Here is a 23,138-nt window from a genome sequence, read left to right as displayed (position 1 = left end):
TTTGCTAGAAAGTACATCTGAATACATGGATCACATTTGGATTTAGTGCTCACGAAAAAGTGGCGCTTTGAAAGCAATTTATAAATGATCTTCAACTGCAATAAACTTTGGATAGAGTGGCACTTTTCTAAATAAACGCAATGCTCGCAAGTGAAGCCATGGCATTGCAAAACGCGTGTTTTGTTGCAGCTGTATTATTTGTTTGTATGGCTTTAATCCTGCCTTTGTGGCTGGAAACTGCATGATTTTCACTGACAAACAAAACCCTTCCATACAGAATGTGCTGAACAAGGCCAGAAAGAAGCAGAACGCGGCCCATGTGGTCTGATGCTTTGATCTCCATTTTATGTACTGTCTTCTGGCTTTCAGCGCTCATTGCAAAGCGACGGATGGACGGGTCACTGCTTTCTATCCTCCCGTCCTAGGTACATTTGTACAGATTGAACCTGGTGAGAGTGAGCACCCTGCCCAGGTGGCACCAAGACAAGCGCCATGTACAGGAGCACCTACTTGCGCGAAGTGCGCAAGGAGAAGTACGAGCGCTCGGACGGCTTCGATGAGCAGAGCTTGGCGGACTTCAGCCGCCTCGGGCTCTCCCAGGCGCAGGGCTTAGAGAACCTGCAGGACCTCAACGAGAGGTTCACCAACTACATCAACAGGGCGCGGGTGCTGGAGCAGAGAAATGCCATCTTCAGGAAGCAGCTGGAGACCTTCCAGCGCATGGACGAGATCCCTGGCCTGGAGGAAGCCTTCCAAGAGCAGATCGAGGTGAACCGGCAGAGGATCCGGGAGCTCTCCTTGGACCATGCCAAGCTCGAGAGGGAGTACAAGGATGCTCAGAGAATGGTAGATGAATTCCGCAATAAGTAAGTGAACAGTCTATTTATTTATGTTTTATAGAGTGCTTATTTCTATCTTGCAGTAATAAGATGCTCTATAGTACAGATATGTGCGTTTAACAAAATACCACAGACGATGGGCCACCAGACTTTAGCAGGAAGAGGTGACGACCATCATCCCTCATTTTTAGGTTGAGCATTCGAGACCTCTTGTATATACTTTAGTATATACTTATACACTTTAGTATATAGTTATATACTTTAGATGATACTTATCAGCGTATGTACTTTGTGTGCTCTGGAGATCAGCCCTAGGGCTTGTCTGCTTCCGCTTAGAGACTTTTTTTTCTGTTCAACTGCCTCTATTTAACTATCTTGACAGAAAACGACCAGCAGAGGTCAGTAAAATACCAGAATCACTTTAGCATTCTCTAGATCCAAATCCATTGAAATTGTCTTTCACAACCACTCGTAGACAATAATATTTTTTTCAAATATTTTATTTTCGGTAATATGACCACCGAAGGCCCTGATTTTATATTGAAAACAGAGCTTTGGACTATAACATTTACAGCTAAAAGGCAATACTCTCTCCATGTGTTCCCATACTTGGCGTGTCACGCAGTTTGGTGCTTACTTTCTCTCCATGTTAAAGAACTGTAGATGTTTCAACACCCTGGCTAATGTGCTGCACAGCTAAATACATATAAGGTCCCAAAGGCGAGACCGATTGCATTGTATATGCTTGTTAGGTCTGGCTCCACAGTGCAGCTATCACCAGAAGTAATGTGATCAACCTAAAAGAGAGCGTGCAAGATTACTACAGCGAGAGGCTTTCCTCCACCCGCGTGTTGGCAGCTAGTTTGTAAGCAGCTAAGAGTTCACGTTTTGATTGTGTAGGAGTTCTGTGCTTCCACTGAAAAAGGGCTTCCTCTCCACAAAGCTGTGAATATTTTATTTGTTTATTCATCTACCAGAGCCAGCAGTAGTATGGTTGTCTGAGCTTGCACTTTCAGGTGCACAAACATGACACTGTACTGTTGTTAAATGTCATAGATAACTATATAATTTACTGCGTTTTATCTGGCAGCAGAGTGGCAAGACTGTGTTGATTACCGTGTAAAGCAAATGATCATCCGTATAGGCTTAATCTGTTTATCATGGGATGTTATGTTAAAGACCCTAGGCCTGGTGGGATTATTGTGAAAAGCATACATTAAAGTCAATGGGAATTCAAAAGCAGATTCTTATTAGGCTATGTTAAAGCCAACAGATGTTGTGTTGTTGCATCGAATCTCACAGATTACCATAGTAGGCAATGGTTTGTTGTTTGTTACCCCGGGTGACAAACAGTGGATATAGAAGTTTTGTTCTGTGCCCATCCATGTTAGGCCTTCTTGGGAGAGATTTTTCGAAAGGAACAAGGATCCCTTATGAGAAGACTAAAAACAATCAAATGTACATAGTAATGCAACGAAGTCAACGTATGGTGTCCAAATAGAAAAATTGTCACTTATTTATTAATGCAAAATGAAGGACATAGCAGTGGGAAAACAAATACAAGAGAGATCAAGTGAACCTTCCAAACTCATGGATATCAATGTGACAAAACTAAAACACAATTGTTGAGTCACAACCTGCTGGTACCAATGCTAATACAGAAAAATGAATGATTATAACATTTGAGTCAACCTACATTAGTCAACAACGTTTTGATTCCTAGTAAAATATTAGGATCATCATTAGGACATAAAGAGGTATGGCTGTGACACTAATAGGGTTACGAAAACTGTAACCTGATGCCAGCATAATTCAGAGAAATGTAGTCTTGCAACACTGTGCCGTTTTGAAAGACTACATTTCTACAAGCTCGTCTGTGCCTAAACCACTTGCAGTGCCAGGTACCCTGGCTCTCCTGCCACCCGCTGCTACACCACCACCAAACTCCGAACCCTGGACTCTGCAACAACTACTGCTGCTGCAGCACATCACGATCTATGGTAGGACCTTTAACCTATCAGCTCTGCCTCTTCACCTGCAACACCGGAGCAACCTCTCACATTGCAACCACCACCACACCCACATCTACCACTACAGGACATCTCCACTGCCTCCTGGTCAATGCAGGATCTCTCTGAGAACATGCCACCGAGATCTGGGATACCATGTCGGTCCTCACTCCGGATGTCATATTCCTCACTGAGACCTGGCTCAACCCCACATCAGTGCTGACATCACCTTAGCTACTCCCTACGGATGCAAGATAACAAATCAAGACTGGTCATCAAACACTGAGGTGGGATCAACATCAACCACAAGGAAACAATCAACTGTACCACCACCAAAGACGAAGCCATCCCGATCACAGAGCATCTCAACTTCCAACTTCACACCAGCGACAGGACCACCATCAGTGGCATGCTCGCCTACAGACATCCAGAGCTGAGCCCCAGCTTCTGTGACACCATCCCTGGTTTCATTGCCCCACCCGTCATAGACTCCCAGCACTACATCTTTCTCGGAGACCTCAACTTTAAACTCAACAAGCATGAAGATACCAACACCACCAACCTCCTTGAAAGCATGAACACCCTCGACCTCACTCAACTAGTCACCAACCCCCTTGCATATCACAGGACACACACTCAACCCCATCTTCACGCCCAGTGATGGGGTCAAGCACATCCATGTCACTTAACTCACCTGGACAGACTACGTCATCATCCACTTCACCATCCCCAGCACCACCACCATACCACCCAGAACATCTCACCAAAACTGGAACAAAGTATCTGAAGGCCAATAGACCAATGCCCTTGACTCCTCCCACCCAGACAACTCAACCAACCTAGAACAGGCTGTCAAGAACTTCTCTGTCTGGATCACCAATTGCGCTGAGTCACCCCATCAACCCCACAAAACCAAAGAGACCCTCCAAACAGGCCAACTGGTACACCACAGAACTAAGAACTAGAAAACACATTCAAGCAACTTGAAAGAAGGTGGCACACCAGCAAGGACACCACAGACTGAACGGCCTACAAAACCTCACATAGTCAATACCACCAACTCCTGAAAAGGACAAAAAGGAACACCCTTGCCAACAGCATCAAGACCAGTGTGAAACTCAGTAAAGAACTATTTAACATCATCAGAAAGTTCTCCAACTCCTCAGCCTCCGAAAACATCTTCACCCAGTCCCATGAACTCTGAGATACCCTGTAGGACTACGTCCACAACAAGATCTCTGACATCTACAAAAACTTCGACTTCCAACCTACCACAGATGACATCTTCAGCCTCATCACACCCACAGACGCAAACCCCTAACATCTGCTATCCATCTGGGACCACCTCACCACCCAAAACACCACCCCATAAAGAACTCCACCCACTCAGGAGCACCAACGGACCCCTATCCCCACCACATCTTCAACGTTGGGAGGAGGTCATTCAGCAACAAACTCACTGCCATCATCAACTCATCCATCACCAATGCCATCTTCCTCGACTAATGGAAATATACAGAAGTCCCACCCTTTTCAAGAAACCATCCACAAACCCCAGAAATCACAAGAACATCCATCCCATCTCTCTGCTTTCCTTCCCTGCCAAGTTCCTCAAAAAAGCCATCAACCACCAACTTATGGATCATCTGGAGAACAAGAACCTTCTGGACATCTCACAATCTGGATTTCGTGTCAACCACAGCCCCAAAACCGCCCTCATCACTGTAACCACTGAGATCAGAACCCTCCTTGAGTGAGGGGAAACGGCAGCCCTGATCATCCCCAAGCTCTCAGAAGTATTCCATACTGTATCCCAGCACCCCCTTATCAAGGGACTCCACCACATCATATACAAGGAAACAAGGAAATGGCCACAGATGGATCGCCTCCTTCCTCACCGGAAGAACCCTGTGAATCTGCTTTCCTCCCTATGCCTCCGAACACAAGAGCATCATCTGCGGCTTTCCTCAAGGCTCATCCATCAGCTTAACCCTGTTCAATACCTTCATTTTTTTTTTTTATATATATTTTGTTAGTTTTCCAGCATTTATGTTCATTACACACTTAGGTATTGAGCAAGAGGAAATGATATACATAATCTGCACAACACCATAACGACTATACAACACAATGGTAATACATGGTGAGTTGTTTAACACACATCACATTGCTTTGGTAGAATTGATGGAAAATATGAAAAGAAATGGTGACTTTTTGTTTCTGCAAACGTGACGCCGCATGGTGTTTTGCGCATTGTAGTCTGAGATAAGGGGATGAGATGTGATGTGAGGCGGCATGTTCTCTTGTGCACCTTCCATTGATCTCGTCTATTAGTTAGCTTGTGCTGTATCTCCCATTGTGAAGTCGCACCGTGAATGATCCGGATTAGACAGTCATCTGTAACTAATGCTATATTCACAACTTTATAACAAACGTGTCAAAGGGAAACTATTTTGACACCCGGACTTAACAAGAGGGAAAGAATAAGAAACAGAAGATAGCTTAAAGAGGAAGGATGAGGGTAAAGGGCTGGTGCAGTGGGAAGAGTGTCAATGTGTGTCTGCAGAGGTAAACTTCCAATTCTGGGGCAAAGGTGTGGGGTGATTGAGGTCATGTGAGGGGTAGGTCCCTCACAGGGGGAGGAGGGAGAGCGGTTCGGCAGAGCCTGATGGGCACCGGGGCGTCGGTGTCGGGGTCGGGGTCGGGGCGGTGGGGGTTCTAAGTAGCCGTCATGTCACTACTCTGCAACAGCGCCTCGTCATACAGGTGCGGGTTGTGTCTTTCACCAGACTGACAATGCGGGAAATCGGGATGCACACCCTTGTATTCAATTTTATCAAACTTGTCCATGCTTTTTAATGCGTGCAGCATTGGTGAAGTGCCTTGCCCTGATGGCACTGAAATAAACAATGTAGCGAGATGAGGCGAATTTTCGCCCCAAACCAATTGCACAGCTTTGAACTGCCTCCTTGGCGGATTCATTTATCTGTTCAACCATCAGTTAATCATTTTCATCAATGTACTCCAAAACTTTTTCTTTTACTTTATCCTTTTTGACCGATTTTATGCTCTACATACAGGGTTAATATGGCTTTTTTTCAAGTTTCTCATGTTTAAACTGTGCCCATCCGAGCCTCTTGTAAAGACACGACTGATGCCATGGTTCGTTCCAAGCAGTGTTTATTAATAGCCCAATGCATTTCGGGCGGAATACGCCCTTCGTCAGGGGACACTGTAAAAGTAACAATAAAGCCATTACTGTCTAGTATAGTTACATTCAAAAAGTGAAATGTGCATTTAAATTTTTTTTTTATCCATGTAACAATAATTATCTATATGATGCATTTAATTATTTCAGCAAGAACTCGGTATGTGCAGTGCATCTATGTTCCCTTTCTGCTTGGCAAACCATACATACTTGGAACCCTTTCCTTGCATTGTGCTCGATGTCTCTACTCGTAATTACAAGGTCTCTTGTTATAGATATAACGAACGAATCACCAAAACCCCTTTGTAAACCCACAATTTACAAATCCTCCTCCCTCTGCATGTCGTAGACTAATAAAGCCTCTAACCTCTTCACCCCTGATAGCTTCTAGTCGCCCAATATTCACTGAAAACATTTTGTGAACCTCCGGTCTCTTTTCACTGTGCGACACGCCCTTGACCCTCCGGGACCTTTACCTTCCGTATTATGAAAAACGTTCTCAAAACCTCTTTTAAATACCTCATTCTGGTGAAAGACAAGACTAAATTCACTGTTAGCTCTCATACCTGCTATGGAAATTGTCAGCGCTACATTCTATCAGCTCCAAACCGATATCTTAGCCACAAGTATTTCCTTTACGTTTAAATAATGTTCATGTGACCTGCTCTGCCCTCATTGGTGCTCAAAATGCTATTTACGCGCCGCGCTGCGTGCTGCCTACACTTCCTTACTCTCTGAAAAGACTCACAAGACCACAATGCATCATTATGGATATACATCTAATATATGGCGCGACCCAGACTGAGCCAGTGGGGCGTCAGTGGGGGCACAATGTTTTCTGTCCCAGCCGTTGCCTAGGGCCGGCTTAGAGAGGGGTGCCACTTAAGTGATCCCCTGGTCCAAGCTCGCCTGCTGGAAGGATTTTAGGGTTTTGTCTCAAAGCTGTGCAATGGGGAATTTCCTCAGTCTCGCCGTCTCCTCCCTGCGCAGTACGACACCTTCTGCTCTTGACCAGTTGTCAAAGGAAGTGTACCAGTGTTTGGCGTGTGGGGGTTCATTCTTTTTCCACCGCTTGGTGAGCAAGCGCTTGGCTGTGACGAGTCCCAGGCCCCGGAACCTAGCCTGCACCCTGTTGAGTTTGCTCCTCTTGTATAGTCCCAGAATACAAGCCTCCCATGTGTGTGGCAGGTCTTCGCCGTACTCTGCTTCAGCAGGGTGGTCAATGTATCCCAATATGTTGATATGATAGGACAGGCCCAGAGCATGTGTAGGAGGTCCGCATCAACCAGGGAGCATCTGGGGCACGCAGGGGTGGCTGCCGAGAAGTATGTATTGATCTTGTCTGGTGACAGATAAGCACGGTGTAGTATGTAAAATTGTATGATTTTAAAGCGGGAGTTGCGTGGGATATTGATTGGGCTGGCCAGTACCACTGCCCATTCTTTGTCCGTCCATACCCTCCCTCTGTCTACTGCCCACTTGTCTTGTACTTGTTGGGTAGGGTGTTGTGTGTGTATCAGGAGGGCCTGCGTCAGCCAGTGGACTACGTGGGTGCCATTGCCCATGACATGGAGATATTGTATGAAGTGATGTGTCTGCAGCTCTTCAGTCATGTCTCCCCAAGGGCGCGCAAGTGTGTGTGTTATGGACGCATGAAGGAGAAATTGCCCAGCTGGTAGGCCTGTGTCCTTGGCCAGCACCTCAAAGGGAAGTAGTGCGCCGCCCACGTACAAATCGCGCCATGTCTCCACCCCATCCTGCATTCACCTGTCCAACATTGCCTCCGTCACCACTCCACCGTCTCTGGGGGTGCCTAATAGCGGGAGCGCTGGGGCATAAGGCTTCACCTCACGTGTTAATTTCAAGCTGCGCAGGAAGCACCTGCGAGCTACAGCCACATGTAGCTGCGTCGGGCAGGGAGCTCTGGTCAGGGGGGGAAACAGCGTGCATACCTGTGTATGGTTCCAGATTGTAACGTCCGTGGCGGTGTCGTCTAGGTTCCTGCCACTCGCCATCCTGTCACCCACTGCATCTGGGCTGCCAGGTAATACAGTTCCAGGTTGGGAACCGCGAGGCCCCCAGCCTCCGTGGGTACATAGAGCTTTGTCAAGGATACAAGGGGTCTATAGGTGTTCCAAATGAGGTTCCGGAGTGATGCCTCTAGCTCCCGAAATATCCAAATTGGAACATATACTGGGATATTGGCATAATAGTATAATAGTCTTGGCAAGACTATAATTTTTGTTAGCGCAACGCGGCTGGGCACGTTTAGGGGGAGGGTCTTCCAAAACATCATCTGCGCTTGCAGGGAGGAGCTAGCTCTGACCAGGTTCCCCTCCAGCATGTCCAGCGTGTCTCTGTAAATGTGTATTCCGAGGTACCTAAACGTTGTAGGGCACCAGGTGAGTCTCCCGCCATTGATGCGGATATTGCACTCCCGTGTTTCTGGGCTGAAGGAGTACGCTCCAGATTTGGGCCAGTTGGCTTTGAGTCCCGACATGGCCTCAAAGGTCCGAAAAATATCAGACAGGGACTGCAGTATGAGGGTCAGGTCTCTAATGTACAGGAGTAAATCATCCGCGTAAAGCACTCTAAATAGTCTACGTATGTTGTGGGATGTACTACGCGTGGGTACAAAACCGTTCTGGTCATGGTGCGCGAGGGTTGAGACTAGGGGGGCCAGGCGCTGAGCTAAGGTAGAGGCGAGTATTTTGTAATCGGCATTCAACAGAGCCAGCGGCCGGTAAGAGTCCATGCACGTGCTATCCCTGCCGGGTTTTAGGAAGGAGATGAGTGTGGCCTCATTTAGCCGGGGGGGAGAGTGGAGTCCTCAGCGGCAGCTGCATACATTTTTAGCAGCTCAGGAATCAGAACATCTGAGTAGGTTTTGTAGTATTCGGCCGGTAACCCGTCGGGACCTGGGGACTTACCATTCGACAGGGCAAAGATGGCGGTGCGCAGCTCTTCAGGCCCGAGTGGCGCCCCTAGGTCATCTCGCTGCGCAGCGTTCAGTCTCGGTAGCTGTATGCCTGAGAGATAGTCCCCGATATCCGTGGCGGAGACCCGGAGTTGGGAGCGATATAAAGCCTGGTAGTGACCTGTGAAGGCCATGTGTATTTTAGCTTGCGTATATACCACCTCTCCCCTGTCAGTGCATATCGCAGATACAGGCGCTGAGCAATCTTCCTGCTTGATAAGCCATGCCAACCATTTTCCGGGCTCATCGCTGAGGTGCCGCGTGCGCACCGAGTGGGCCGCGTAATTGACATGGCATAGCAGTTCCAGTAATCGCGCATTTTCTGTACGTGCTGTGAGTAGTGGTCCATCTGCGCCTCCTATCGCCTCCTGTTCCCGCTGGAGTAGGTCGGCCTCTATGTGCGCCAGGTCCCTCTCTAGCTGCTTCTGTATATGCCCCTACGTGCCTAGGCAGTGTCCCCTGATTACAGCCTTAAAGGCGTCCCACTCAATCTGGGGGGAGGTTGCCGTGCCGGTATTTTTTTCGAAGTATTGCGCCGTTTGTGCGGAAAGGTAGTTGTGGAAAGGGGTGTCTAGGAGTAGAGTCGGCTGCCGTCTCCTGGTGGGGACGGGCGGGTGCGGGCGTTCCCATACTATTTTCAGTATATGCGGGTTGTGATCGGAGTGGGTGCGACCCATGTAGTACGTGTCTATGACAAGGGAAATAAGGTCCGTGGATATCATGTACCTGTCGTACGTGTAAGGTGTGTGCTCCCGAGAAGTAGGAGTATACCCTGGAGACAGGGTTGCGAGTGCGCCAGATATCGTGCAGTCCCCATTGTGCTGCCCAGTTAGTGAGAGCCTTCATGGCTTCATGCGCCGGCGTGCCGGCTTGGGGTGGGGAGGAACGGTCCAGCGCGGCATCAAGTATGCAATTATAGTCGCCTCCCAGTATCCAGGGAACGCCATGACAGGGCACCAGTTTTGTGGACAGCTGAGCAAAGAAATCTCCCTGGTCAGTGCTGGGGGAATATAGGGAAGCCAGAACCACCAGTTGTCCATCCAATTTGCCCTGAATTATCACAAATCTACCCTCAGGGTCTACGTGTGAGTGTATTACCGTGAAGGGGGTCCCGGGTCTCACCCATAGCAGCGCTTCGCGGGCATAGGAAGAGTATTCCGTGGCATGTAGTTGCCGGTGCCATCTACGGCGCAGTGTTTGCACTTCCGCCTTATTTAAATGTGTCTCCTGTAGGAGTGCGATGTGTACCTGATGACGCTTGAGGTAGGAGTAAATTTGATACCTGCGCGAAGGCGTGTGCATACCTCTGACATTCCAGGTACACATATGGATCTCAGTCATTTTACCACATTAGGTGATCCCCACATCCGCCTTCCACCGCTCACCCGGCCCAGGAGCCTGCCCCCAGAGCCTCTGCGCACCTCTACTGTCCATCCACAAAGACATCTTCATTGACACTAGAATTGTTTCCTCAAAAAGGCAAAGGGGTCGGGGTCAGAGGACATAACAGACCATAGAGGGGTAAACCAGTAAATAATACCAAAAGGTCGGTTGCTGAACATGCCGCCGTCCAAACTCTCAAGTGAGATAAGTAACCTTTCAATTCAGGGGGTCGCTATATGGTAGGCACAGCTGTGGGGTTAGAACAAGATGGTCAATGGAGAGGGCATCGCCCCTCCCCAGGCCTCAGGAAGCAGGTAATACCCGGCAAGGAATCTGCTAGTCTATCGTGGCATGGGCCACCATGCATACGTCCATTCGGATTGGGTCATAGCAGGGCTGGTGGGATGGTTCTGTGTGCCACGGGTCACCATCAAAAAGTAGTACTCACTGAGTTCCGTGTCCGTGGTCGTATGCTGCAGCGAGGGCCCCGCGCTGGGCGTGCGCCAGTCCGCAGTCCAGTAGGGATATCTAATGTGGTCAACATCTAAATTGCATTGGTCGGATGCGCCCTGTCAGAGACCAATTTCGCCTGTCAATTGATCAAATCCGCCATCTACGGTGTAACATCCGGTTGCTCCATGGATTGCTGAGAGTCAGGTAGCCCGTAGATAGCTTCGTCATCACTCGGGAAAGCCCTAGGGCTGGTCTCCATGGCGGGATTCGATGCTAGGGTGCTGCTTATTTCTGTTACTTTGCGGAGAGCGTCCTGTTGCTCAAGGAGAACAAGTTCTGTGGATGGGGAGTGGTCTCTTGACCCCTGTGACCGGTGGGTTGGTGGTGTCTTGTGCCTCCGGCGTCGCCGCGGTCCGCGAGCGCGTGCCGTTGTGGCAGACCCTGGTGCCTGTCTGGGTGCTGTATCCATGGCGTTGTCCAGCCAAGCCTCAGTGTCCTCCGGGCTGGTGAAGAAGTGTGTTTTGTCCTGTGCCACCACCCTTAGTTTGGTTGGGAAGAGGAGGGAGTATTTGAGGCCGGCATTGCGCAGCCTTTGCTTCACAGCGAGGAAGGAGTGTCTCTGGCGCTGTACCTGGACTGTGTAGTCAGGAAAGAACATTACTTTAGTGTTGTCTATCTGGACGTCCCCAAGCTTCCTGGTTTCGCGCAGGATTGAGTCCTGGTTGCGGTAATTTAAAATCTGGAGGAGCAGTGGTCTAGGGTTGGATCACGTGGGGAGAGGTCTCGTTGGCACTCGGTGCGTGCGTTTCACCACGAAGTGCAGAGACAGGGCGCCTTCTGGCAGCAGTGCCCTCAGCCAGTCCTCCACATGCTGCCTAGGGTCCTTCCCCTCCCTTCGTTCCGGCACACCTACCACTCGGACGTTGTTTCTCTGCACCCGTCCTTCTGCATCCTCGGCGCGGTCTTCTAAGAATTCCACCCTGTTCAGGAGATCCTGTACGTGCTTGTCCGTCTAGCTGACTCGGGGCTCCAGATCTGTCATTGCGCCTTCCAGAGTTGTAGTGCGTTCCGCCAGTTTCTTGTAGTCAGCTCGGAGGTGGGTGAGGTTGATCGCCACACTGTCTATTTTGGTCTCTAGTGAGGTGCGGGTAAGCTGGAGCGATTCTTCCAGTCGCTCCATGGCAGCCAGCACAGTGTCCAGTTTCGCCGCCACCTGGTCCGCGTATGCCTGTTTCGACAGCTTGTCCATTTTCCCCTATTGTTGCGCACCTCCAGTGGCAGTTCTTGTCTTTACTCCCCCAGACATGGGCAGGATGATGGGTAAGGCATCCGTTGGTGTTAGCCAGAGCCCCCAACGATAGGGGCCGCTTCAGTCGGGGTCCGAGCAGCGCAGGTCCAGGGGTGTAGTAGTTCTGAGGGGTCTCCGGGGTGGTTGGCGCGCCTCTCGCGGCCACCTCACCCCACTTCCAATCCCAGATGGGCACAGCCGCTGTGGATCCGGGCGTTTAGGCGTCATCAGTGGTATTGTAGTCGTATCTGTGGGTCAGAGGCAACCACTGAGCGCGGGCACACAGCGTGCAAGTGGTTGCCGTGCCGTGTGTGGCGCTCATCTGCGCTTCCATGCCGACGTCTTCCGTCTGCTGGCCCCCCGTCCCGGCACCTGGGTACTTGTCAGGGTGGTCCATGGCACAGAACCGCCAGCGTGGTTTGCTGTGAGGGTCCCCTGGTGGCTTAGGGGGGGAGGGGGGGAAGGGGAAAGGGCAGCCTGCTCCAGTGTCCAGGTCCAAAAGTGGGCCGCAACGCCACAGTCGTGTCCCCCCGCAGCTGTCACAGTGTGGGCTGGTGCCGTGGTCTGCCCCGCCAATGTGTGTTCCCGCTTCGTTCGACAACGCAGGGTCCTGTTCGCTAGTGTGTCGTGCCTCCCTCAGTCATGGCTCTCCACGCGCATCCTGTGCAATCCTGCGCCCCGGGCCTCTCCCGGGCGTCGGGTGGTTGGCGGCGCGGGGCATTAAAGCTCCGATGTCCGCCAATGGATGCCAGGCTCCCCAAGGCTCAAGCGTGCTCAGTGTTAATTGTAGGACTGCAGGGGGGCCTCCCCTGGTCGCGCCCGCCGGCGAGGCAGCGGGCGATGCGGTGGTGTCGAATCCAAGGGGCTTGGGGACTTTAGGAGCAAGGGGTGGCATCCGGCTGCTTCTCCTGCAACTCACCAGTGGTTGCGTGTCTGTGGGTGCCCACGTCGGTGCATGCCAGGGGGGTCGCCACTGTTGTGTGCCCCCGTCTACTCGGGCCCCAACCCGATCAGTGGTGTGGAGCCACGCTCACCGTGGGGCCGCGTCTCCCCCCGCCACAGCTCACTTCAGCCGCCACTGATGGCGTCGTGGTTCGGGGCTCCTCTCCGTGTTTTGGCCATCAGGAAGCACGGGGCGCCGGGGCCAGCAGTGAGCAGCGCTCCGAGGGCGCGGGCCCGTCCACCCAGGTCCACGGCTGCAGGGGGTCCCCGGCGTCTCCCGGTGCAGGCCCCGTCTCCAGGCCCAGCACCGCGGCGCGATCCCCGGCCTTGCGCAGTCGCGTCTGCCAATCACACGGTGCGCGGCACGGCTAGGAGAGCTCAGGGGGGTCCGGAGCGGCCAGGAGTATTCGATCCTCCCCAAAGTTAGTGGACAGGTGAGGAGCTATGTCAGGGCACTCCGCCTGCAGTTTATCCCGGCTATTAGGAACTGTGGTGGATGTTTGGCCTGTGGAAGGGGAGCTCAAGCCGGAGCTCTACCCTTCTGCTTTCTTCGCTATTGCGTGCCCCCTGTTCAATACCTTCATGACCCTCCCTGACCGACATCGGCAGAACCTATGGACTAAACATCATATCCTAAGCCAATGACACCCAGCTCATTCTCTTACTATCAGAAGAACTATCCATCATGAGGGCCAACTTCTACATGTGTATGATGAGTATCGCTCATTGGATAAAAGACAAATGCCTGGAACTCAGCACAGATAAAATGGAAGTACTGATCTTTTGGAACAAAACCTCCCTTTGGAATGACTCCTGGAGGCCTTCAGAACTAGGACTTGCACCCACACCAACAGACCATGCCCACAACCTTGGCATCATCCTGAACAGCAAGCTCACCATGAAAAACCAAATCAGTGCAGTCTCCTCCGCCTGCTTCCTCACTCTTTGCATGCACCGAAGGATCTTCAAATGGCTCCTGGTCAACACCAGACGCACCGTCACCCAAGCTCTAGTCACCAGCTGGCAGGGCTATAGCAACACACTCAATGCAGGAATCACCTCACACCTCCTGAAAAGACAACAGACCATACAGACTTCCATGGACAGACTTATCCACAACCTCCCCTAGAGGACCCACATCACCCCCCAACTCAGGAAGCTCAAATGGCTCCCCATGCAGAAGAGATACAACTTAAAGAGGATGAAACACACATAAAAAGCCCTACACATCAAAGGACTAGCATACATCAACCACCACATGAACTTCCACCATCCTTCAGACACCTGTGCTCTGCCTCCCTTCACCTCGCTCACACCTCTCTCATATGTAGCAGCCACAGCAGAGGTCAATCCTTCTCCTACCTTGTGGCCAAGGCCTGGAATGACCTCCCTCGCCACCTCCGGACCTCTACCTCACTGTTGGAAGTCAGGAAATGACTCTAGATCTCTGTGTTAGACTGAGCCTCTGCAGCAAGTTCATCAGCACCTGGATAGCCTCATGGGTGATTAGTCACGCTTAACAAGCCATGATTGGTTGATTATTTGAGATTATTATGGTAACAAACTATAGACCTGATTGGCGCACTAGGAAACATTATGTCAGATGCTCTAAGTCTGTTCTGCTTATTATGAAATTTTATGACAAAGGTCTCTCTTGCTAACCGTAAAAATCATTTGTTACAGGCAATACGCATTTACCATTCAGCTTTTATCACATTGTGTAACAGGCTATAGATAGGTATTTTATTACATGTAATCTCACATTTACCATAGTAAACAAACGTTTTGGTGTTGGCCACCCAATTTGGCAAAGCCTGCAGGTTTTCACTGTGACTTCACCAGTTCTTTAGCTGTAACCAAGATAGTAACCAGCTTATAAGCACTTACATAGACTATTGTTGGGTAAGGTGTAAAGCCAATGGCAAAGGTTTAAGGGGGAATTTTTGTTCTTTTGAATAAAAGTCTGCTGGTTTTTGTAATATGGAATCTCCCAGATTACCATAGTATGCAAGGGCTCGGTGTGGTCATCTACTCTGACAAACCCTAGAATGTTACTATGATAATTCTCATTAGGACCTTTTGAGAGGGGTTGTACTTTGTTTTGTCAACTGTATTGTTACACATATTCATGATTTTATAAATGTATACCAAATGGTTGCCAGTTTATGCACATTTTAGTAGCCCTGTGGTGTATATAGTGTCAAGCCATTTGTTAAGGCTGGGCACCTTATCAGTTTACTGGGAAAAGATATGTCAGATTCATTTGTGCTTTCAGAATCCTTGTAGGGCCCTCTTAGAAGAGATAATATTTTGTTTTTGCCACCTGCAGGTTTGAATATAATTGTATGATTATATCTGATGGTTACCTAATGGTAAAGCTTAAGCCCAGCACAGATGCCTCAATTGGTTATAGTAACAAACCAATAATAACAACTAGAGGCCTGTTTGATTCACTTAATACAGATATTTTTGATGACATAGGTCTAATCTGTTTATCATAAAAAGTTATGATCAACACAATAGGCCTGACATATTAATTCTGAAAAGCATATGTTAAAGTCAATAGGCATTCGATTTGCTTCCAGTGTACATTCAGTACAAAAAATGATATTTTCACCAAATGAACTGTAAAAATTGCAGATGCACTAATTAAATAGTTACAAAGGTTGTTTTAGCACCATTCAGTCAGAATAAATGTCATCAATCAGTAAAATCGTAAACTGATGTATTTTTGCTCCTAAACCAGAAAGCAATAATATGCTGTTCCAAATAGATGTAGTCAGGAATGTCAAGTACATGATATCGAAATACCTTAATATCATAGCTTAAAATATAGAAGACAAAAACTTCAATGAAGTACATGCATATCGGTTAGTATGGATTTGCTATTTTATTCTCATCTATGTAACCTGAAGCTATATAAGTGCAGGAAGGAGGGAGGAAGGAAGGGAGGGGGAGAAGGAAGGAAGGACTCATTCTCATTTGCAAACATCTCTGTGAACATGTTCCCATGTGCATACATCTAAAAAATGTATCCTGGTACGTGTTCCATGATGTGCAAACCACAATTTCCGACTATTTGCCAAGAAGATCCACACCAGCTTTTACCCTGAATAAACCTGTGGGCAAATAGCAAGTGTGACACAACTAGTACATGGGTAAATGCAACCTAACTTGAAGTTCTATTTCAGGTGCAAATAGAGCTTTTACACCAAAATGGAATTAACTCGATAGTTGCAATCAGGACCTAAGAAGGTAACGAATATCACTAGTTATGAGGTAGTGAGCAAATCACCAGACAACACATTTGCTATTGCCCATAGATTGAGATGCACTTTTGCAGTTCACAAATGACAACACATTTATTGATTTGACAAGGTGAAATATACCCAGACATGTCTTTTGACAGATAGAAATGAGAAATGTAGCTAAAATATACTTGGCGTAGCTGCTCTTCTGAGTGTCACTGTGAGATTGACCAGGATCCACCATCTTGTTTACCAGCCTGAATGTGGTTGGAAATGTGCAGCTGTTGGGATCTTGCGGCCCACATGTAGTAATATGTGCCTCCATCTGACACAAGATGGCGGCTATCCACCTCCAGAGCCCGGTCCTGATCCGCGGAGCCCGCAACTAATCGCAAGGCTCCCAGAGCACAATTTATGGGGAGAAAGACTCCCCCCTGAGGAGTGGTGAGGTAGCAGACCAACCGGTGAGGGAGCGGACCTACCATCTGCAGCTACGGAGCAAGTCACAATGCCTAGGGGTAAGAGCGGAGCCGGACTGGCTTCCGCGAATTAGCCCCTATAGCGCGGCAGTGTGGAGCCATCTTCCCGCCTGAGATCAGCGGGCAAGGGGAACTGGTGATACCTCTAACCTGGTTTCTGGCGCCATTGTTTGCTCACAGACGCCTGACTCCAAAATGGCACCGCCTGGACTTCACGGCTGATTCTAAGACAGTGGAATGTTGCAGCCCTCCACCGGTGCACTCTGATAACCCTGAGGAGGTAGGCTGCTGTACCCAGAGACATCCGCTGCCCCCAGAGAGGGGCCGACGCATCCCTACATGCCACCAGATGCTGCATAAACTCTAGACTATGCCTGGCCTTAAAATTGCGACCCACGCTGGACCTACGCACTGGCAGTCTTCCACCACCCAGAAGCAATCGGTGCAAATAGCATCTGATACAGTGGAGATCGGAGGGGGGGGGAGGCATCGGCCGCCTTCTGTTTCATATTTGCAAACTCTGACCCCTGGGGGTGCCCGGCACAACCTACGTTTGGCGGGAGTCTACAATCATCAGCAAGTATTAGTGGATAGGTCAGTGGGTTGATCTCAGGCTACAGAGACTTGGTGCAATCTCAATGTTTGTTCTTATTTCCTCAATTAGCACCATCCCAGGCTTAAACCGCGTAGGTTTATAAAATCCCCAGCAACTAGAACTTTTAAGCATGTAAATAGTGCAAGAGCCCCCTAACTGATGCTGTCTGTTCCCATTTAGTACTCTTTCTATCTTTGTCTACTTCCTTTGCTCCTATCCCCCCTCACCTGAATCTTTCCCCTTGCCTGCCACACCTCCTAGCCCCCTGTCCTTTTTTGCACTTTGACTAAGCACTCCTTCTCCCCTTGTTGGAGAAAGATCCAATATTTATACTCTGGAATCTCAGCGAATCTGCTGAGAGAGTCCACAGAGCTAAGGGACCCATTCACATTAGAGGTATGGTATGGCACCCCTTGCCAAAGCACTCCCTCTCCCCTTTATGGGGAAGGATCCAGTTTGTAGGCCTTGGAGTCTCAGAAACCCCTCTGAGAGAGTCCACTGTGTATAGGGAGCCTCTCGCAACAGGGATGGGGAATTGATACCACCGCCCTAGGGATCACAGCTTACTGGACTTTGGACGCAGCTTTGACTTGTCTACTGGTTTGTGTCCCCGTCACCCTCCCCCTCCTCTTTCCATGCTGTGTCTCTCACCCTCCCCTCCTCTTTCCGTCCTCCATTCTCGGTTTTCTTCCCCTGCTCCTACCCCCTCCCCTGAATCTCTCCCCATGCTTGCTTTTTCTCTTACGTATATGTATTTTTGTTTTGTCTCGACCGTACATGTAACTATGTTTGCCAAGCTCTTATAACTGTGTAACCTTTGTAATGATGTAACCTGCAACTATGTTCTGATTCTCCTCTAAAGCACTCTGATACCTCCGGGTCTAGCCAGCGCTATATAAAACCTTTAAAATTTAAATTTAAATAAAAAATAAACTTAATGGAGTATCCACCATCTGTGGGGAAAACTTTGTGCCTGCAATTCTATATGGTCTATTTTTCTGCAGATAGATAAACCATTAAATCTCCGGAGGCATGCCTTCAACAATGACCTCTAGGTGGAAATCCAGGTTCTCCAATTATGAAGGTAAACATTTCTGGTGGTTCTTACTGTAGGTTAATTTTTTTGAGATTGTTTAAAGTGCAATATGCCATCTGAGATTAACTTTAACCCAAATCTCTTGGCTATCCCTTGAAGAGCTGTTCACTTGATCACAGATGATCTCCTTCCGTTTACCATACCAAACTCAAGTAACCCTTTGACCGTTCCTGATTCTGATCCTAACCCCACCACTAAAGCTAACTTAACCATAACGGTAATCATACGTATCACCATAACCCATATTTTACCATAGCCCTGACCCCTTTCCACCAATGTGACCCTAACCCCTTCATTAACTCTCCCCTTACCCTTGACCTTTACATTAATCTCTCCACTACCATAACCCTAAACATGGTCTTAAACCTGAACCACAACCTTCATTTTTTAAATTTAATGAACAGTTTAGTGTTCACATCATTATTAATGTCAAAAAATGTGTTAAACATTTTTATAAAACAATCATTTTGTTAAATATTGTTAGTATATTATGGGGCAGATTTACAAGCCCCCTGTGCCACCAGTACGTCACTTTTTGTGACGTACTGGTGGCGCATGTTACTGCTCCATATTTACAAGGACAGGAAAGGCCACCCAGCGTAGCTTTTCCTGTCCTTGTAAATATAGCCCCTTTATACGCAGCACTTTGCGTGAAAGGGGGTTCTATGGGTGTTGCTGTGGGAGTTCCCACGCAACACCCATGGAACAAGACACATTTCCAGATTTACGAGGAATCCTAAATCTGGAAATGCATCTGAATGCTAAGCCACCCTAGGGTTGGCTTAGTGAGGCGCAACACTGAGAAATGTTTTAATTTCTCCTCGTTTTTTCCTCTTTCAATGCATTGAAAGAGGAAAATGCCTGTAGTGATTTTTTTTGTGCAGGAAGGTGCCCCTTCCTGTACAAAAACAATGCCCCCATGACACAGGCATCCTTGCACCATGGTGCAAGGGTGCCTGCACCGGCGCATGGCAGCAATTTGTGCACCAGCACAGGGCAGAGCACATCAATGCGACATAGAGATGTAAATATGTTGCATTCCTGTGCTTCCGAAGTGCCTCGGAAGTACTACAGCGTGGAGCAGCCAAAGGGCTTGCGTTGCCGTGCTGCGGCACTTCCTTGTATATCTGCCCCTATATATTTTTTACACAATTTATTATGTAACACTAATTTGTTATCCCTATACTTTACTGCAATTAATGCGTTTAAAGAAACCAGCATTTGTCAACAGTTTGCACAACAGAAGGCATGCTGAGCGATGAAACCTAAGGCAGCAGTGTTTTAAATGTGTATATTATGAGCGTTATAAAATTATTGCAGTGTTACTCAAAAAGCTCCTCTAGCTTGACCATTAAATTCCATATTTTACTACTGTGCAGATACCTTGCTGCCTGGATTAACAAATAGCACACAGGATCCCTAATCTTTCACACTACCTCCTCTACACAGGTACAGAAACGAATGTGAATACCAGCTGGTGCTCCGTGAAACACTGGAACGTCTTAACAAGGTAAGAATATGGCAGCTACAGTTTTTTTAGAAGGTTACAAACTTTCTGATATCAAATTGGGAATACATATTTTACACTGGCTCCTACATTTTGTTCTGTTTCACATATTTTCTTAAATTAAGTTGGTCTATGGTTTAGCCAGTTACTGTCACTACATTCTGAAATGCTTGTTTAAACTTTGTGCATGTCTTGCCTACAACAAAAGAATATTACAGATTGAATTTTCATTGATCCACGTTAAAATGCAGTACACCTGTAATCAAAGACTGGATTTGTACTGTCATCAGTGGAAGATGAATTTCATCTCCTGTGAGTGAGAGTAGCACCCTTAAAAAATAATTGTATAAGTAAGATAATTATTTGTTTTACCATTGACCAAAGAGTCATCCTAAGAATTAATGATCAGATCACAGAAACAATACGAGAAAACATTTATCTCTAATCGATGGCAGAGTTTACCAGATTTTGATTATAGATTATTTGCATATTGGTACATCTTTAGTTGGACTCTAGCACTAATAATTCCTTGGATGGTGGGAAATCGCATATTCGTACGTTCATTTTTAACCCTCTGCATAGTCTTGTCCAGTAAGGTTCTGATTTAGGTCATTATAATTGCCACTATTTTGTTCTTGAAGACTCTCCTGGTATATGCCACGACCTTTCTGTTCTCTCAGCCATCAGGGAAGTTTTTTTTCATTGTCCACAACCCATTTGTTTTCGATCACGAGCAGCGTGTGCCTTCTCCCTCGGTTCCAATCTCGAGTTTGTAGTTCGAACTACAATCACGCTGCTCGTGATCGAAAACAAATGGGTTGTGGACAATGAAAAAAAACTTCCCTGATGGCTCATTGATCATGATGCATAGAAGGATTTGACTGCTATCCTTCATAAATAAGGCCATTTATGCCTCGCACATCTGAAGTTCTGAATACAAAGTTTTGAGAAAAAGGATTTGACTACAGTTCTCCGTAATAAGGCCATTAATACCATTTACACCTGAAGCTTTGAAAATATACAAAAAAAGTCCTGAGAGAAAACCTTGAAAAAACACGTATTAATATCTTTCGCCCTGAAGAAGTCCTACGGATGAAACACGTTGGCTACGTTTTTTTACTTGAAGACTTTCAATAAAAGCAAGAAAGAAAACTTTAAGTCCTACTGAATTTTTTCTTCCGGATTATTGTTTTGACTATCACTGTCAACTGTACATTGTGTGGGGTGCTGAACCATTGTGCTGGAATGGACGGAGCAATTGAATCAATCAAACACTCACACCCAGTCAAAAGATCTGGATTTAATCCATCACCGGTCTTTAGCCCACTCTGCCACCCCAGTTCAGACATGGCTATATGCAAATCAGTCTGACCCTGTGCCTCATGGGAACAGTCCAGCCCGAACTGCCAAGCCATGTCTTCCCTGGCCCGGAAAAAAGCTTCCGAGGACCGGTTTCTGGCATTCCAGCCGTCTTCAGCCTGGCTTGCTTGAATCCAGTGGCAAAGTGAGCAAGAGACTCACGTCTGAGCATACCCTGCCACACTTATGGCGCCCAAAAGTGGTACAAAAGGGGGTGGTGATGGACAGAGCATCTGAATCAATCAAACACTCACACCCAGTCAAAAGATCTCGAATTAATCCATCACCGTTCTTTAGCACACTCTGCCACCCCAGTTCAGACATGGCTATATGCAAATCAGTCTGACCCTGTGCCTCATGGGAACAGTCCAGCCCGAACTGCCAAGCCATGTCTTCCCTGGACCGGAAAAAAAACTTCAGAGGACCGGTTTCTGGCATTCCAGCCGTCTTCAGCCCGGCTTGCTTGAATCCAGTGGCAAAGTGAGCAAGGGACTCACGTCTGAGCATACCCTGCCACACTTATGGCGGCCAAAAGCGGTACATAAGGGGGTGGTGATGGACGGAGCATCTGAATCGATAAAACACTCACAACCAGTCAAAAGATCTCGGTTTAATCCATCACCGTTCTTTAGCCCACTCTGCCACCCCAGTTCAGACATGGCTATATGCAAATCAGTCTGACCCTGTGCCTCATGGGAAGAGTCCAGCCCAAACTGCCAAGCCATGTCTTCCCTGGACCGGAAAAAAGCTTCAGAGGACCGGTTTCTGGCATTCCAGCCGTCTTCAGCCCGGCTTGCTTGAATCCAGTGGCAAAGTGAGCAAGGGACTCACGTCTGAGCATACCCTGCCACATTTATGGCGGCCAAAAGCGGTACAAAAGTAGGTGGTGATGGACGGAGCAGCTGAATCAATCAAACACTCACACCCAGTCAAAAGATCTGGGTTTAATCCATCACCGTTCTTTAGCCCACTCTGCCACCCCAGTTCAGACATGGCTATATGCAAATCAGTCTGATCCTGTGCCTCATGGGAACAGTCCAGCCAAACTGCCAAGCCATGTCTTCCCTGGACCGGAAAAAAGCTTCCGAGGACAGGTTTCTGGCATTCCAGCAGTCTTCAGCCCGGCTTGCTTGAATCCAGTGGCAAAGTGAGCAAGGGACTCACGTCTGTGCATACCCTGCCACAGTTATGGTGGCCAAAAGCGGTACAAAAGGGGGGTGGTGATGGACGGAGCATGTGAATCAATCAAACACTCACACCCAGTCAAAAGATCTGGGTTTAATCCATCACTGTTCTTTATCCCACTCTGCCACCCCAGTTCAGACATGGCTATATGCAAATCAGTCTGACCCTGTGCCTCATGGGAACAGTCCAGCTCGAACTGCCAAGCCATGTCTTCCCTGGACCGGAAAAAAGCTTCTGAGGACCGGTTTCTGGCATTCCAGCCGTCTTCAGCCCGGCTTGCTTGAATCCAGTGGCAAAGTGCGCAAGGGACTCACGTCTGAGCATACCCTGCCACACTTATGGCGACCAAAAGCCGTACAAAAGGGGGTGGTGATGGACAGAGCATATGAATCAATCAAACACTCCCACCCAGTCAAAAGATCTGGGTTTAATCCATCACCGTTCTTTAGCCCACTCTGCCACCCCAGTTCAGACATGGCCATATGCAAATCAGTCTGACCCTGTGCCTCATGGGAATAGTCCAGCCCGAACTGCCAAGCCAAGTCTTCCCTGGACCGGAAAAAAGCTTCC

At 48.2% G+C, this 23,138-nt stretch overlaps 1 protein-coding gene across 1 annotated transcript in view; it reads left to right on the top strand.

The window, feature by feature from the left end:
- Positions 1-433: 433 nt before the first annotated feature.
- The window catches only part of BFSP1 (beaded filament structural protein 1), a 191,610-nt gene continuing 168,905 nt past the window's right edge, over positions 434-23,138 (top strand). The window contains exons 1-2 of the mRNA XM_086925440.1: positions 434-866; positions 19,967-20,027. Coding sequence (XP_086781566.1) covers positions 493-866; positions 19,967-20,027 — 435 coding nt within the window. The 5' untranslated portion in view covers positions 434-492. The remainder of the gene's footprint in view (positions 867-19,966; positions 20,028-23,138) is intronic.

The sequence above is a fragment of the Lissotriton vulgaris genome, chromosome 6 (assembly GCF_964263255.1).
Source record: "Lissotriton vulgaris chromosome 6, aLisVul1.2, whole genome shotgun sequence".
In the NCBI taxonomy this organism is placed as follows: Eukaryota; Metazoa; Chordata; class Amphibia; order Caudata; family Salamandridae; genus Lissotriton; species Lissotriton vulgaris.
The sequence above is the reverse complement of the archived record's forward strand: the minus strand, read 5'-3'. Positions and strand labels throughout refer to the sequence as shown.